At 45.5% G+C, this 18,344-nt stretch overlaps 1 protein-coding gene across 1 annotated transcript in view; it reads right to left on the minus strand.

Annotated features, from left to right (window-relative positions):
- Window positions 1-121: 121 nt before the first annotated feature.
- The window catches only part of LOC143280115 (cyclin-G-associated kinase-like), a 50,447-nt gene continuing 32,224 nt past the window's right edge, over window positions 122-18,344 (minus strand). Inside the window, exons 24-28 of the mRNA XM_076584666.1 lie at window positions 16,096-16,203; window positions 15,527-15,661; window positions 14,432-14,580; window positions 5,756-5,932; window positions 122-5,505 (exon numbers count right to left, since the gene is read on the minus strand). Coding sequence (XP_076440781.1) covers window positions 5,401-5,505; window positions 5,756-5,932; window positions 14,432-14,580; window positions 15,527-15,661; window positions 16,096-16,203 — 674 coding nt within the window. The 3' untranslated portion in view covers window positions 122-5,400. The remainder of the gene's footprint in view (window positions 5,506-5,755; window positions 5,933-14,431; window positions 14,581-15,526; window positions 15,662-16,095; window positions 16,204-18,344) is intronic.

Below are 18,344 nucleotides of genomic sequence, written 5' to 3' on the forward strand. Positions count from 1 at the left end.
TGGTTTCATTGCAACACTTGGCTTTTCAGCAAGCAGGTATAAAGGCACCCCACAGTAAACTGCCAGGAAATAACAGAACCGAACACTGGTATCTGTTGAATTAATAGATATGTAGCACACCTTTTTGTTTAATTTCCTCAGTAACATTTATTCTGCTCAGTTTGCAATCTAGTGACAGATGAACAAACACTGTAGTGATAATTTCTAATCCCAGATACGTCACAAAAGACCACACAAATCTATCATCCTCACACAAGACTTGGTGCTGATCACAGAACAGTATTATCAATGAAGATACTAGAAACATGTTGATGAACAATCTGCTAATGAAATGTAACAATGAACAATTGCATATCCAGCATGCAGGTCAATAACTGTCCTTTCCCTGCATAGTACACCACATCACACTGGTTACTGTCATGTAGGGTTAGCTAAGTATATTCTGCATGTGTAACCAGTACTGAATACTTCACCATTCTCAAATATTGTACAGTCAGGTGGGAGGGAGGAGGATTAATCACCAATAAGAAGCTGACATTCACATTTTTTTTTTTTATACACCATATAAATATGGACACCTGCCCGTTATATTCCTAACCTCCTCAGTCAAGTCCATTCACAGATTAAACCTTTATCAATTGAACATCACATGATTCTGGCAAAAGACCAAAATCATCTTTTAGTACTTTTCATAAGTTCACCCCAGCAGAGGCTCAACCTTTATAACCATGCATTGACAGGAAAAAGGTTTGCAAAAATCAGTTCACCACCAGGAGTCCATGATTTTTTTTTGGGTGGGGGTGGGGGTGGGGGGGCAAGTTCTTAGGGAACCCTTCTGTGGGCAGACAGTCAACTGCCCAGCCAGTTAAGACTTCCTCCCAGGACAGTACGGCTCTCAGTATCACTTCACTAATGTTTAAATTTTTATGCCCCTTGAAACTATGAACTTGAAATAAATTCATTCAATCTGGTATATAAACTCAGACTAGAATACACTGATAACTTGGCAAACCATGAATTTGCCAAGCCAACCATATGCCAAACAGAGAGTGCCATTCTTGGGCCTTACAGAGACGCTAAGTCAATGACAGTGTGTGCACACATATGAATGATGCAGAGTCTGCCTCCAATGATAAAACTAACATCAAAAGGGTAACTTCTATTACACAACAGAGTACAAGTCTGTGACACACATATTGCACATTGTGTCTAGAAGTCTTTTTGGTAACAAATACCATCATATACTATATGAATATAGGTAGATACACATAAAAAGCATGCAGAATACACATGAGACTTGAGGCTACGTATAGTTATACAGTACAATTCGAACACACATGAAAAGTCAGTTCAAGAAAAAAAAGTTCAACTCAATACTGTATGTAAGTGGAGCGAGTTGCTTTACTTTCATGACCAGGAAAGTAGAATTCAATAGGTGAGAGATTTTGATTTGTTAAAGTGAACAGCAGTTGTCCTCTTTCACTCCAGATGTATATGATAAATACAAAGGAATGTTGCACTTGAATATTATGAAATGATTGAAGATCATGATGGTTGTTCTTTTTCTATCAGCAGTCAAATACAATCTTCATCTGCTCCATGTCCTAAGTGACTTGATGATCAGTGACCTAAGTGTGAAGTGCAGAGTCCTGTTGAGAAGATGCGACTGATACAAGAGGAATGCAACCACAAACATGAGCAAACATGGAATGTTCATAATGGCAAGGTCAATGTCTTCCTAATTCTGATTATTAAAAAACCAACAAAAAATCCCACAAACCTCCCATATTATTTTCAACCTTTAAATCTTCCTCCAGCTCATGAAATCCTTTCACATGTAATGCACCATTACATTGACAAACATGGTATAAAATACTTATCAACACAAAGTATTTATGTACATGTAACAAAACCGAGGACATTCAACAACTGAATAGCAAAAGAAGCACAGAGAATGTCACAAATATTCAGTACAATTCCAACTTCAAACAAAGGAGAAAACCAACTATCACAAACAATTCACCACTGTCTGCTCTGGGTGATTAGAGCATCAAAAGTTTCCTGTACATACTGGTGTGACTCACAACGGGTCCCACTGTCCAGTGGGATGAATGAGGGGAGGACTTAAATAGCAGCTCAACGGCATTAATCTGCTCTCAAACCATGTCCATGTCACCAACAACCTGGTACCAATAGCTTGACTCTGTTGAGGACAGGCAAGGAAGGATATGCATTTCAATGGACATGCTAACAAGCGCTCAAACATCTCTCTCCCCCCTCCACATTTCTCTGATACCTTCTCCATATACACACATTACATGTGACCTTGTGGAAAGTTACTGATGTCAGTACAATTTATTCATTGAAGTAATGGGTTAGTACTGGACTGACATCAATATCTTAAACATCTGAACAAATTCTAGCAAACTCCTGTCCTGGAGTGACCCCCCCCCCCACCCTCCCAAGCCCCCCACCACCTGCCATCAAGTCCCCATGAAAAAAAAAATCAGACCTGTTATCATCATTAGCATGAATGGTCAAACTTAATGATAGACACTTAGTTCAATGACTTAATATGGGCACTGTGAACCTTATATTCCATAAAAATCATGTTGAAGTAGACTGTCCAAACTTCGGAACCATCAAAATACATTTTGCCCCATACAAAGTATTCACTTTGGCTCCATCTATTAAGGAATACTGAGTATATATTATGGAAACCAAATGTTTGCTGGATATTATTAGGGTATCGAGTGGTCGGCAAGGTGATGAGTGTTTAGATGGGACACTAAACTGAAGTCAACCTTTCAGCTTGTTCTCAAGTACTCATGAAAGAACTCACAAGATATGTCCTTGTCACAAAAAAAATAGAACAAGCAGATACAAAAGAAAAAGAAAAAAAAAGTAATAGCAATGCACTCTCCCCAGAAATGTTTGCATCAGTGTTGCACTATTTTTCATAATGTGTCACTGCAATCAGAGAAATCTGTTACGACAGAAGACTAACACAATATAAATCTTTTTCGAAATCTGAACCCCCTTCCTTCCAAATTTTACCACACCATCACCTTTTGAATTCCATTGCTCTTTCTGTTTTAAATCTTTTGCCTTAAAAAATCTGCCATGTTTTCAATGCAACTGCCTGAACCCTGATACATACATGGTGTGGTGCAAGGACAGACACGTACATGTCGGTAGCACTCAAGTAACGGGAGATCTTGTCACGTGTGTGTCCACAGCACACCAGCAGCTATGAACATCACCTTGATCACACAAAAAGTTCTAAACTTGCTTTACCGACTGTGAATTCACCCAGAGCAAAACAGTGGTCGGAAGCATATCACAACCAACAAAAATTGCACTTGACCTTTCAGATTCATGACATACGCATTACCCCAAACCATATTTATACTACAAGTATGTACACATTGTTTTCAAGGCTCTAGGAACACAACTTTTCTCTCTCTCTCTCTCTCTCTATGTACATGGTCACAGACAGAAATCTGACATCAACAAAGGAAAAACACTGCTCACATGATTTGCGTCACCGTAACTCTTCTACTGACCACACTGTTGAAAAAAACATGTGCATTCAGTTTTATTTATTTTTTAATAAAGTACAATCCAAATAAAACTTGATTTCATACCACTACTTTAAAACCTTGACCTACTTCTCTACAATTCAATGATCCTAAATTCATCACCATATTTCTTAGAAAAATGTTATTGAAATCTAGCAAATGACAATCAACAGACACTAATGTCATGCACTTGACATTCATTTGACAGTGGCTACTTCATGTGTCATGGAAAACTAGCCACACACAATACAATTGGAGAAACAATTCTGGCAACAATGTGAGAGAGAAAAAAATGTGTAGAGCTTATCGAGTGAGGTCACAGCAACACATGACTGCCAATCAACACACAGTTGGCCATGTTGGAAGCTGACACAGAACACACAATTTGCTACATCGCCACTTAATGTACTGTCTGTCAGTTTTTCTTAAATGTGGATCCACTGGGTATTTATGGGTTGCCTGCTTGCTCAGTTGTGATAACAAGTGAAAGCATTCCTAACGTTGTTACAAAACAGCTTCAGCACTGCAACTGTGAACTTTTAAGACATTAAAGATTAAGCGAAAGATTTCTTTCAAAACCACAGGTCATTTATCACAATTTTCTTTTTTTAACCAAGCTGCTGTCACACACACACACAAACAAATGCATGAACACATACAGTTCAACAGAAAGCTAGAAAAAGATCAGTATCTGCTCAATCCTAACAAGCTAACCATTTTGTAAAGATCAAATTGCTGATGCCTCACAGGATTAAAGACAAAAATGCCTTGATGTTTACAACAGCATATAGACATTGTTTCCAAGACAAATTTGCCCTCTTTGACTTCCATCTCCAAAAATTACTCCAACCATTTTGTATGCCAGCACAATCCTGCAGAAAAACTGCATGGACTTCCAGCATGACCACCAACATCAATGACCCATGTTTGCATATGACCTCTTCAAGCTCTCTACCTCTACTCCGAACACTGTTCATAACAAGATCACAGATATGAATACATGACACTTTTTGGACCCTGGTGGTTTTCAGTACAGAGCTCAATGATTATTATTTGGCCACACTTACATTCTGTTCCATTCATGAAAAAAGAAAAGAAAAAAAGAGCGCTCCAAAAGAATGATAAAGATGTGCGTCATCTAACTTGTTAATCAGAAAAAAGGGGGTGGGGAGCTGGGGATGGGCAAGGAGGCGGAAAGAAAAATGAGCTGCTGCTCACAATACCTGTTTGTTTCCCCTTTATACCCCATGAATTGTTGCACCCTAGGCCCCTTTCCCCCCACTGGGGTGTACACATTTCAGTACTGCGTACAGGATTCTGAACACTGAAGAACGGGAAGTATAATAGCTCGAGTGTCTTACTGACACTTCCAAGGTCATTCCAACAAGCCCATTTATGTACAAAGGGCTGAATGTCTTTGTGGCATGGGGATTTTCATTTGTGGCTACTTCAACATCATTTGTGGATGTTGTGCATTACACACACACACTCACACAGAAAAAGCGTTTAAAATGGTTCCGAACTTGTCTCAAGATCAAGCGCTTTACTTTCATTTGATATGCCCCAATTTTAAACATCCATTCCTTGATTTGCTCCATGCTCTTTGCAAACTCAGAATTTCATCCTGCACTTTTTTCTGTACAAGCAACTGCAGTCTAAAATGCTGAAACTGTTCAATGTAAGCAAATCTGGGGACTTCATATCTTGGACAAGAAAAAAAAAAGGATCCTTCAGGAAATGCTATGACTCAGTGGGCAAGCTGAAAATGAAGATCAACAATATTAACTGCTGATGGTGACTAGCATGAACATGTGGGAGGTCACTGGTACAGACTCTTCATGCCCTCCTCTTCAAACTTGGCCCAGGCGTCATTGAGTTCCATGAAGATCAGCTTGGCTAATGCCTCGTTGGGGTCATCATGCAGCTGAAAAAACAACAACACACATAGACGTTAGGTCAGAAAATACCCACAATATGCACATTACTCACAACAACACACAGAGACGTTAGGTCAGAAAATACCCACAATATGTGCATTACTCTTCTCATTATAATGCAAAAGAAGTTTCAGAGGCTGTTAAGACAAGGAATTGAGAGCTGAAGGTGGAGAAATTTAAGCAAAGCTTCAACACAGAACGCAGACAACAGCATGTCTACAAGCCACAGCGCCTCACCTTGTCTGGGTGGACTGAGAGGACAGCCTTGCGGAACATCTTTTTCACCTGGTCAGCCGTCACCAGGTCATGCATACCACATGGTTTCCAGCGCTTCTCCCCATCCCACAACACTTTGTCCAAAGAGCACAGCAAGGCTCTGATGTTCTTCTCCTTGCCCTGAGTCCACTCCATCACCTGTACACAAGCACTATCAATGACACATTCCACAGAGCCTTGGAGTGAATGTACCTGAACACAGAATCCATGACACCATTCCATGGAGCCTTGGGCTGTATATACCTGAACACAAACACAACCAATGACACCATTCCATGGAGCCTTGGGCTGTATATACCTGAACACAAACACAACCAATGACACCATTCCATGGAGCCTTAGGGCTGTATATACCTGAACACAAACACAACCAATGACACCATTCCATGGAGCCTTACGGCTGTATATACCTGAACACAAAACAATGACAAAACACAAGCCAGTGACTGAATTCCATGAAGCCTTGGACTGTATATACCTGAACACAAAACAATGACAAAACACAAACCAATGACTGAATTCCATGAAGCACTGGACTGTATATACCTGAACACAAACCAATGACAAAACACAACCAATGACAGAATTCCACGACGCCTTGGACTGTATACACCTGAACACAAACCAATGACAAAACGCAAACCAGTGACTGAATTCCACGAAGCCTTGGACTGTATATACCTGAACACAAAACAATGACAAAACACAAACCAATGACTGAATTCCATGAAGCACTGGACTGTATATACCTGAACACAAACCAATGACAAAACGCAAACCAGTGACTGAATTCCACGAAGCCTTGGACTGTATATACCTGAACACAAAACAAGGACAAAACACAAACCAATGACTGAATTCCATGGAGCACTGGACTGTATATACCTAACACTTAATCAAAGACAACATTAAATGACCTTTTCTACATAATGGCTATGAGGCCAGTACTGAGCACTGAATCAGGACACTATTTTTTTTTCAGTAGGCAAGAATACTTTCCTGACGCTTATGTTGGAAAAGCGATACAAACAGATACTCAAGACAGACACATGCGCTAAATATGTCTATTTAACTCACTCGGGATGACAAGTTTTCTCCCTTGCTTTTCCCCACAGACAGCCCATTTGTAAGGGTTTGGAAAAAAATTACGAAAAATACAAAAAGGAGGAGTTTGTATTATACTCCATGTTTGGTGTTAAATATACTTACCATGTCAAACTGATGCAAACTAGGCCTATTGGTTTGCTCTGCTTGGCCAAATTTCGCGCGGCTAACAGTGAAAAGATGGGCCCACCGCTCTCAGCCAATCAAACGCCTCTAAAAACTATAAGCGCTTAATCATTCCGTGGCCATGAACAAAAATGCCCCATGAGAACCACGGCGGAGACGCGGGGACGGACGGGCGGGCATTCGAGTTTGACATGGTAAGTATATTTAACACCAAACATGGAGTATAATACAAACTCCTCCTTTTGGTGTCATATACTGTACCATGTCAAACTGATGCAGAATTTAAAGCAAATGGAGGCGGGCAACGCCTACTGGTTCATATGGGGAGCCCTTGTAACTGAGACGGCAGTGTTAGCCGCGACAAAGGAAATCCCCTTGGAACCGTCAGCCCTGGTCTTACGGAAATTCCTGAGGTAGAAGTTGATGAAGGGATTCTCAGACGGCCAGAAGGCTGCCTCCAAGACATGCTGCGTTGGCACTGAGTGCTGGAAGGCAGCCGAAGTAGCTATGGCCCGCACTTCGTGTGCCCTGGGATGAAGACAGCTGATATCCCTGTGTGCATGAGAGTAGGCTCTACGAATGACTTGGGAAACTGGCGGGAAATGGTGCCTGCAGCGATGTCTTTCTTGTAATTCTCATTGAGGGAGATGAGCAGACCCCTCTGAGAGGAACGCCTATGGCGAGACCTATCCCAATAATATTTGAGACACCGAACAGGACAGGTGCCTATCCTCATCATCTTGGGCAAGAATATCAGACAAAGGTCTGACCCTCGGAGAGGGGGAAGGAACCTCAGGGTCTTGGTTCTTAGCCAGAAACTCTGGAAGGAAACGAATAGTGATGGAACCATCTCTGTGGAAGGCCAGATCTTGTGGCATTTCACTAAGCCCGTGCAGCTCACTTCTACGACCTGCCTGTGGCCAGCCACAGAAGGAAAGTGGTCTTGAGGGTGAGGATGTCAACAGGAATAGTCCCAATGGTAGGAAGGGCTGTTTTCGAATGAAATCCAGCACCAGGAACAAGTCCCAGAGGGGCACTCTTCTGGGGTCTCTAGCTTCCTTCAGAGGGGCACCCCTAGCCACCTCTCTGAGCAGGCAATCCACTTCAAAGGCGGAACCACCTAGCTGTTTGCATTGTGGTACAGAAGGCAGACCTGTACCCTCGCACAGAACTAGCAGACAGGATGAACCGAGGAGCAGAGAGCCAGAAAGTTGGCCAGCTGCATGCTCGTAAGGTTCGTAGGGGTAATGCCCTGAGCTGTACACCACCGCAACCATATCTTCCAGCGAAAGTCATACAAAGTCTCCATTCCCTGCCTCCTTGCTCTGGTGACTATGGAGAGGAGGTCAGAGGAGGCAGACCCCTGGGTCAGCACAGCCGACACAGAGGCCGACCGAGGGGTCGAGGACTTCAATGGTGATGCTGACAGTTCCGACCGCACAGCAGCCATGCGTGCTGGTGGAGCAGTTGAGGATTGGAATGCGGAGTGCCCGAGTGAGGCTGCCTCAGCAGATGAGATTTGGTTTCAAGTTCCAGGGGTGGGAACATGTGTCAGGGACTGAAGGTCCGGAAACCAGGTCTGGGCTGGCCATTTCGGCGCAATGAGGATCGGCCTGCGGGTGTTCCAATCTGTCTTTCCGTATCACCTTGGACAGAATTGGAAAGGGAGGAAACGCGGAGGCAATCAGACTGCTCCAATCTAGAGAGAGAGCATCCACTGCCCACGCTTCTGGGTCGGCAACCGAAGACACGGAAGTGGGAAGTCTCTTGTTGAACAAGGTCCACCATCGGCCGAAACCACTGTTCCCACACCCCCTGAAGGCTGTCCTTGTCCAGGGTGCACTCTGTGCGCATGACACTCTTGGGCCTGCTAAGAGCATCTGCCAAGAAGTTGGTTTTTCCTGCTCAGTGTCTCGCTGAAAGTGCAATGCCCTTGCTGTGGCACCAAACGGAGGAGAGCCTCAGTCCGCATTGAGAGGTCTGCCGAGTGCGCTCCCCCCATTTGTTCACATAACATGCGACCGTCGTCTTGTCCGTGAACAAGCGGATGGTCTTGCCAGTGGCCTCCCCCATGAAGTGCAGGAGAGTCCTGCGAACTGCCTCCAGTTCCAGAACATTGATGTGGCATAGGCGCTCCTCCGGGGACCAAGTCCCTGCTGCATAGAGTGAGTCCATGTGGGCTCCCCAGCCCAGGGAGGAGGCGTCTGTGAAGAGTGCCACCTGAAGAGTAGGTGGGGGTTAAGGGCACCCCCTGTGTCCAAAGGGGGTGATTAACCACTCTGATGTCACCTCGAGGAACCACTCGCCCAGACATATCTGGGTATCCCATGGCTGAGTGCTCTGGGACTGGCGTAACCTCAGTACCCTCTGGAGAGGGCGCTTGAGAACCCTGTCCAGGGGAATGAGAGGTGCCGTGGACTCCATCATGACCAAGAGGGAAGAAAGTGTCTGCGCTGTATCTTGGGAGGAGTGGCGCCAGTGGCTGAGGAGGCCTGCCAGACGGTACCAGTGATCTGGCGCCAGAGAGACTATCATAGACCGCATGTCGAATCTCATCCCTAAGAAGTCGAAGGACTGACATGGGGACAGATCGCATATCTGCTGGTCCATGAGGAAGCCCAGTTGGGAGCAAAGGTCTAGAAGTCTGGCCGTATGACTCAGGCACCGGGCCTGCGACTGGGCCAGGATAAGCAAGTCGTCCAGGTACACACAGAGACAAATGGATTCCGAGCGGACGATGGACACCAATTCCCGCACCACCTTGGTAGACAGGAAAGGGGCAAGGGACAGACCAAATGGGAGGGCCGGGAACTGGATCCCCTTGTCCCTCCACACGAACCTCAGGTACCGACGGGATGCCGAATGGATGAGTATATGAAAATAAGCATCTTCCAGATCGATAGAGGTAGGCCAATCACCTTGTTGGATGGTCTCCCGAATCTGTGCCTGTGTGTCCATCTTGAGTTTGATTTTGGGGAGGAATTTGTTGAGGGGGGACAAGTCAAAACTGGTCTCCACCCTCCCGAGACCTTTGGAATCACCAACAACCAGCCGTAAAAAAACCGGGGCCCGGGTCCGAGAGTTGAGATATAGCCCCATGAGGAGTGGGTGCGATATCTCTTTTTCTAGGACGTTCTCCTGCTCCGTTGAGCTGGGCACCTAAGGAGGAAGAGTGGATCTTTAGAGGGGGAGATCCTCCACCCAAGACAGCATGTACCCCGACTCTAGCACCGACATAATCCCGTCGTTGAGTCCCAGAGCACACCACTGATGTGCATGCCGGGACAAGTTTCCTACTTGGAGGGGCTGAACGACTGGCGGTGCTGAATCGGGGCCCAGTCATTGGGGGTGCTGCCTTCTGGCCTTGGGCATGGCCGGTCGGCTTGGACAGACCTAAGGTGGTTTATTCCTCTGCCACTGATTCGGCACACGCTGCCTTGACAGGCGGCGTGGTATATGGAGGGGCCCTGGTGGCCAGTCTCTTCAATGGCATAGAACCCTGGAGCCCATGAGAGGTGTGGGCCAAATATGAGGCCACCTCCCTGTTTGTCTCTGCCCTGTGGCTGACAAAATGGAGCGGGAACTGGCCGAAGAGGGAGTGCTGCTGTGCTGGGATGGACCGCAGGGCAGCCCTCTCCTCCACAGGAATGTTAGAGAGGCTGAAAATGGCATCACGCCGCGCTAGCACAGTATTGAAGTGAAGGCTGGTAGCTGTGTCTGCAGCTGCCGTGAGACCAGATGCTACCCTATTGCCAAAAGCGTGTAACCTCTGGTCGGTGAAGAGGCCCGGCGGGACAGAGGAAGGAGACCCCTTGTCCTGATTAACTGGACACTGTTCGCACAGGTCATTGGCCCTGTGAAGGAACGTGTCGAAGGTGTACGCCGTGGAAACCTCGAGGGGGCAGCGGCGGGCCAATTTGTCCCACTCTGCTAACGTTTTAAAGGATAGGTTAGCTGAAGTGGGGAAGGTGGTGCGCTGTGAGACCAACATCCTGTCCTGTGCGGAGGGCTCTGCTCCGCTGTAGGCAGGGTGGTCCTGCGTGTACCAGGACCCCAACCCTCCCTTGTAGGAATCTTTAAGAAACTTTCCCGGGGAAAAGGCGCCCGGGGCAGAGAGGGACTCCCTGCCTAGAGGAGGGATGGAAGCAGCACCCCTGACAGTGCGGGCTGACTTAATAAGCCATACCTGCACCATTTCTGGCACTCTGAGTTGCCTTGTGGTTCTGGAGTTAGAGTCACATGGCGTAAGGAGGGTCAAAGGTAACAAAGTAGCCTGAGGGACTGCTTCGGCATACGTGGCCCTATTGGGGAGGGTCAGTTCGAGCTCGGCAAAGTCCGGGTTTGGTTCAGGCTGGTCCCTAGGGAGGCACGGGCTCAATCTGTCCCCCCTGGGATGTGGGCAAAGAGTGCTCATCTGCTTGTTCGTCCTCATCCGAAGACAGGGGCTCCCACTCTTGTTCGCAGTCCATCCCCTGCTGGGTGCCATCCCAAGTGGATGTACCCACTGGGGCGTCCTGTGAGCTGTGGTCAGCCCATCGGGATGAGCTGGGACGATCCCGAGCCGGGACCATGGCCGCCACTGTTATGTCCTTGACACCTGAAGCGGGTGGGGAGCGTGTGGACCGTAGGTCCAACCATGCTTGGGATGGTGGGTGCCACACCTTTTCAGAGAGGGCGTCCCTGGATGCAAGAGTGACCCACGAGTGCTGTGTGGGGACAAACACCCACTCATCTCACTGTAGGACCGAGGGCTGGGCAGGTGGGGACTGCCGGCTCCGCCGGGCCGAGTAGGGCCCCTGAGCAGCCGTCGGTCCTGACAAGGAGGCCGTTGTGACCGTGGTGGTCACCTGTGGGTTGACAGAGGCCCGATTTGTGGACAGAGTGGCAATATTGGTCGAGGAACTCGACCTGACCGACAAGAAGTCGATCCCACTTGTCGGGGCTGTGTGTGTCACCCTGTGAGATGTGCTGGGTTGGGTCCGGTGGGGAGCGGACAAGGGGCTGGCCCTTGGTGCTCCCGGCAACCCAGTGTGCATCCTAGATGCGCCCCAGTACGGGTAGAATGGGGGTAACTACCCGTGGGCACCAGCCATACTGTGACCCAAACCCCAAGGGTCACTGGTGCATTGACCTCCATGAAGGGAACAACCTGGCCAAGTCGGAGGGAGGTCAGGTCCGACTTGGGTGTCAGTCCCGCCCGAAGACGAGCGGGCTGACTGCCCGGAACCGCCTGACACGCACGGGCCTCCCCCAGCAGGGGAGACCGGCCGGATAGCGGGAAGACCTGCAGAGCAGGTTGCCACGCGCCCCGAATCCCCTCCCGTGGGGAGACTGGGGTGGCTTGGCCCGGGGTGGGCAAAGTAGAGATCCCCCCCCCGGAACCAAATTTTTCTCCCCCCCCAAAAGGAGGTGGGGGAGGGGGGTCGACAGAGAAGGGAGGAGGGGGAACAACAATGGGGCACGTGAGGGCCGTCTCCGAGTGGGGACCCGGGTAATGGCCGGGCGCGGCCTCCCCTCGGGAGTCCGCGCCTAGCTGCGAGTCCCCACAGCACGGAGATGACTTGCCATTCCCCCCTCTCCCTGCCTCGCGCTGGGACACCTCGGGAGGCGACGCTCGTACCTCTTTCCCCCCGGTCCCCTTCATGACCGTTTTACTGGTACGAACGTCGCCTCCGCGATCAGCGTCTAACGACGCATCGCCGCGGTCCGTATCGGGAGGAATCATGAGCTCCGGGCCTGGGAGAGTCTCTTACCGAGTCTCAATCCCAGCATCATGATTCCCTGCCTTCGTGGTATGGCACACGAGGCATGGAACCCGCGCTTAGGCACCCAGCGAAAATCCGACCCCCAACAGAGAAAGGAAAGACAGGATCGACTTAGAGGCAGAAAAAATCGAACGAATCGAGGGTGCCGAGTCGAATCGAGTACACAGAATGTAAGAATACAATAAACACAAGCCGCATGCAACAAAATAAGGCCAAAAGGATACGCTGAACAGCCGAAAAAAGCGTAAGACGAGACAGAGCGTAAACCTGACAAGATGGCGTGGAGAGCCTTGGCCAAAGGAATGATTAAGCGCTTATAGTTTTTAGAGGCGTTTGATTGGCTGAGAGCGGTGGGCCCATCTTTTCACTGTTAGCCGCGCGAAATTTGGCCAAGCAGAGCAAACCAATAGGCCTAGTTTGCATCAGTTTGACATGGTACAGTATATGACACCAAATACAGAGTAAGAAAATGAAATTTTCAGAACTGGTTTATTACGTGTTGAGCTATTACATATATATAAGAAAAAAAAAATCAAATTTTTCATCTTATTTCTAAAGTTTTGCCATATGTAGAAAATACTGCCAATTTTTTCGCCCCGAATCACCATACCCATGCTCGCTTTCTGCATTAACTTCACTTTCTTCTTCGTCATTATCCACCTCTTCAATATCCGACCCTTCAGTTTGTAGCATTTCAAGTACTTCGGCAACACTAAAACGTTGCCGTCACTGCCTTGTTCGCTCCACAACATTTCGAGAAGAGCCCGCTTTGCTAACAGGCTGGCATGCAAGCAGACGACCAGTCAGTGACTTTGTCAGCATGTGTGCGAGACTGGCCACACATGGCAGGCTGGCCAATCATACCATTCGATTGTGGAGTGACCCAGAATAGCGCACTCTGCTTGGCTAATCACAAAATCACGTGTACAGCGCGTGATGGATTTTTATTTCTTGAAAATGCTATTCCATTTCATCGTCTGAAACCAAATACATGTTATGCAGGAATGGTTACGCATTCCTTCGTCCAGAGAGAGTTAATATCCGTTTTATGTGCATGAATGCATGCATGTAATTTTAATATGAATCTGAACAAACTCAGCTTCATTATTTACTTCTTTTTTTTTTGTGATTGGACTTGCTTGATACAGACATCAAGCTGCACTGCTCCAATGAAATTTGGACAGACAATACTCTTTACATTTCAGGAAGTCTGACAGAAAGCAAATTGCAAATGTAGAAAAATGATGGAGGGTTTAAAGTTTAAAAAGCTGAACTGCCATACCATCTAGTGTTTAGGCTCTTGGATTTTTCTTCATTTCTCTCTTGCATACACACACACACACACACACAATCTGTGTGAGATGAAAAGAAAAAAATAAACAGATGACTTCTAAAAAGTCAAAACACACATTTCTTTACATATCCTATCTACTTGTTAAAGCTTATACTCTTAAAAAAAATATATATAAAAAAAAAGGCAGAAAAAAAAGTTCTGAAGCTGAAACTTCCATTTGCAAATTCAAACACAGGATCAGACACCCCTCAGAAAAGAAAGAAAGAGAGAAAAACGAAGGAAAAAAAGGAAAGAAAAGCAAAGAAAGGAAAGCATCCAACAAGAGCAGGAGCCCTGGAACATGCTTACCTTCAGCTTGTCCGGGTCCATGTCCTCTTCCAGTTGTTTGCGCCTCATGTCAGCAATGGTTTTGGGCTCGTCTTTCTTGAAGGCTGCATTGAAGCTGTGCTGACCCAGCAGGTCTTCAAACTCATTAGCCGACACTTTGGGGCGTGGGCCTGCGATAGAACACATTCATCAGCGCCTTACTGGCTGGCACTTACATATGTGAGTGCATGTGTGCCTTCATTTTTTAACATCTATTCACACTGTGTGATTTTAGATGTGTGTGTATGTGTGTGTGTATGCATGCGTGCGTGCATGCTTACATGCATTTGTGTGCGAATATGCACTGTATCACTTTTTTGTGACACCAGATTTCTCTCAAAAATTTGGTCTGCGGCACCATTCTTTTCTTTTCTGTTTGCAAGCGCAATTCTTTCGCTATCACAGTGCATTTTGTCCACATTTTTTACCTCTGTTGCCACAGGACCTTGGCTTATCATCTCATCTGAAAGACTAGCAACCACACTACCACTCAAGGTCTTGTGGAGGAGGAAGTAAAAATCCCAACCCTGTCCAAGGGACCCAAACCCAAGACCACTTGCAAACCAGTTGAGCACAATACAGCCAGGCCATCACCCCATGTGTGTGAGTGTGAATGTGAATATGTGTGTATTTTGTATTTGTATTTCTTTTTATTACAACAGATTTCTCTGTGTGAAATTCTGGCTGCTCTCCCCAGGGAGAGCGCATCGCTATACTACAGCGCCACCCCCTTTTTTTTTTTTTTTTTGTATTTTTCCTGCGTGCAGTTTTATTTGTTTTTCCTATTGACGTGGATTTTTCTACATAATTTTGCCAGGAACAACCCTTTTGTTGCCGTGGGTTCTTTTACGTGTGCTAAGTGCGTGCTGCACACGGGACCTCGGTTTATCGTCTCATCCGAATGACTAGCGTCCAGACCACCACTCAAGGTCTAGTGGAGGGGGAGAAAATATCGGCGGCTGAGCTGTGATTTGAACCAGCGCGCTCAGATTCTCTCGCTTCCTAGGCGGACGCGTTACCTGTAGGCCATCACTCCACGTATGAACAACAAAAGAACAGCTGTGATGCAGATCTCACCAAAGCTTTTCCTGGGTCCCCGATCCTCCCTTCCCCCAATGACACTGCTCTGTGGCTTGTGTGGGCCTGGGCTGGAGAAGCCAGAGACATTGTAGTTGGGTCGTGAGGGTTGTGGTTGCTGCTGCTGCTGCCAGGCTGTCACACCACAGGAAAATATTCAGTGTCAGAATAACTTCAACAATGTAGTGAAACTGGACTACACCATTATGTTCTGTCATTTTCATAATACTTTACAGTCTGTTCCAAAAATATTTTGAACAAGAGTAAATTTTTCAACATCTGAACAGCAGTAAACTCTTTTCAATATCTGAATCACAGTAAATTCTTTTCAATGTAATGTTAAAACGCGAACTATTTACTTTTTATTTTATTTTTAACAATCCTTATGTTTACTGGTCTTCAAATTTTCATTGACCCAAAAAACATGAACACCGTACAACACACCACCTATTTTTCCCCCTCTTCTATTCTTTTTCTTAAATTCAATTCTTTAAACACTGTACAGCCCATATGCCTCAATCATTCTTCACATCAGTTTAAACATAATTTTTCTGTCCCTTTCCACTGACCTCCAGCAGACGAGGGGGCCTGTGGTCGTGGGGTTGGTTTTGGCTGGGGGGGTTGAGTTGGTCGTGGTGCTGGCCCGCTCCCCTTGAATGATGTTTTCCCCAAACCACCTGCCACAAAACATCCACACACACCCCTCCAATACAATTATCAACAAACACAAAAGTCTTTGCAAACGCAGCTACGGGCATCATTGTAAAACAAATGCACCTGAACATGAAGACAGAAAAAAAAGGGTGTTGCTGTACTACAGCTAACAGGCTCTTCTCCCCAAGGAGAGCAGCCCAAACTTCACTCAGACATCTAATCTGTTGTGAAAAAAAGTTTGCACAATACAATAACTCCAGCTGAGCAGTCACCACATACCAATTAACACTTGCGAAATAAGTTCAAATTATAAGATATTACAGTGATTTGGATAATTCTTATTTGAAAAGATAATCCCGGCAAGCAACGTATGTGTGGATCCTTTCTCCTTAATAAAGAAAGAAAAAAAAAAGAAAAAAAGGAAGTGGGGGAGAGGGGGGTAAACAACACAAATTAAGAACTCTTTTCTCAAAATCTCTGCAAAACAAACGCACTTTATCCCATTTATAACATTTTTGTTGAAAACTTTCTTTTTTTCTTTTTTTTTTTAAAAATTATTCTTTTGTTTTACATCTTCAATCTCTAATTCACATATATAAAAACATCTATAAACTTAAATTCACATCACTATCAAGTAAAACTGTACAAAAGTTCCTTATCATTTCACAGCCAATTTCCCTTTCATAATCTACAGTCAGATTGTATTTCACTGATTTAACAGCCAATTTCACAGTCCGGTATATGGTCAGACTGAGCATATTCTTCACCTGCTCCAGGAGGGGCAAAATAAAATGCACTCAAATTGTCCAGCTTACTGAAGGGAGAGTTACAATTATGTGCACAGACAGCGAGAAGCATACTGATTTGATACACAAATATGCCACTAGCTTTTGGGGTGGTGACACTTTCATACACCCACCCACCCACTTACACACATGCAATACACCTTGTCAAAATAAACACATTCTCACATGCACTCTAGTGTATTCAATCAAAAAATATTACCCAGTTTTCAGGCATTACGGCATTCTCGATTTCATTGCCTCAAAATCCAGATGGTTAATTAGTTTTTGCATCTATCTGTACAGTTCATACTCATGTCAAAAATGAAGATAAAATTCCAAACATCAGCTGTCTTTAAAGCATGCACACACAGGCCAAAACATGTTCCAATCCAATGTGTTCATGAGTGATCCTCATTTCATGTGCTTTGAGGCGTACAGCCCATGCAGTCACATGATACATGCATCAGTGACCAAATTTCATTCCTAAGGCATTTCAATCAGCCCTAAAAAGAACAGCAGTTTGCCGTTTTCTGATGCCAATGGTGCACTGCTGATCAAAATGCCACATAGCAAAAGCTACTTGTACAGTGGATAATTCAAACTACACGTGACTTTCAGGTTTGTCAGCTTGGTTTTAGAGAAGGCAAACAGGTACTCCACAGTCTTTCTCTCTCAGCTTTCCGAACTATCAATGTGACTGAAGGTTTAGATAATGAAGACCCCTGAAAGTGGAGTATGGCTGCCTACATGGTGGGGTAAAAACTGTCAGACATGTAAAAGCCCACTCATGTACATACGAGTGAACGTGGGAGTTGCAGCCCACAAAGGACAAAGAAGTAGACAGTGTAGGAGAAAAGACTTGGGAATACCAAAGTACATTTCCTGCACAAGCAGAGAAACCTTTCAAGGAGAGAGGCAGGACTAACACTGTTCTTACAACAAAGCGACACTTCTCACCAGGCTCAATATCTTCGGACTTTCAGCATAAGACCTGGAAGGAATATTTCGTGCTTGTATTACTGTCTACCTCTGCAGTGATGCTAGATACAGAGAAATAAACTTTCCTTTTCACCACATTTTGATTTGTTCTTCCTGTTTCTTTTGCCATGACGTCATGTGCATTTGGTCTGCATGTTGCTCTATGCGGAGCTGATGTTTGTAATACATTCTGCTCTCAACTCACTCTTAGACTTCAAAGCACCTATGTATGAATGAAACAAAGCAACATTCAGAAAATGGTTAAGAAATTTAAATATATAAAACAAACACTGAAATATCAAAATTTTGATTAATTTCCATTATTTCTTTGTAGCAGTTTCACCTAAATTGCTAATTTTACTTTAAACACCACCACAAAAAATACAAATATTATTTCCTTC

Source organism: Babylonia areolata, chromosome 3, assembly GCF_041734735.1.
Source record: "Babylonia areolata isolate BAREFJ2019XMU chromosome 3, ASM4173473v1, whole genome shotgun sequence".
Lineage (NCBI taxonomy): Eukaryota > Metazoa > Mollusca > Gastropoda > Neogastropoda > Buccinidae > Babylonia > Babylonia areolata.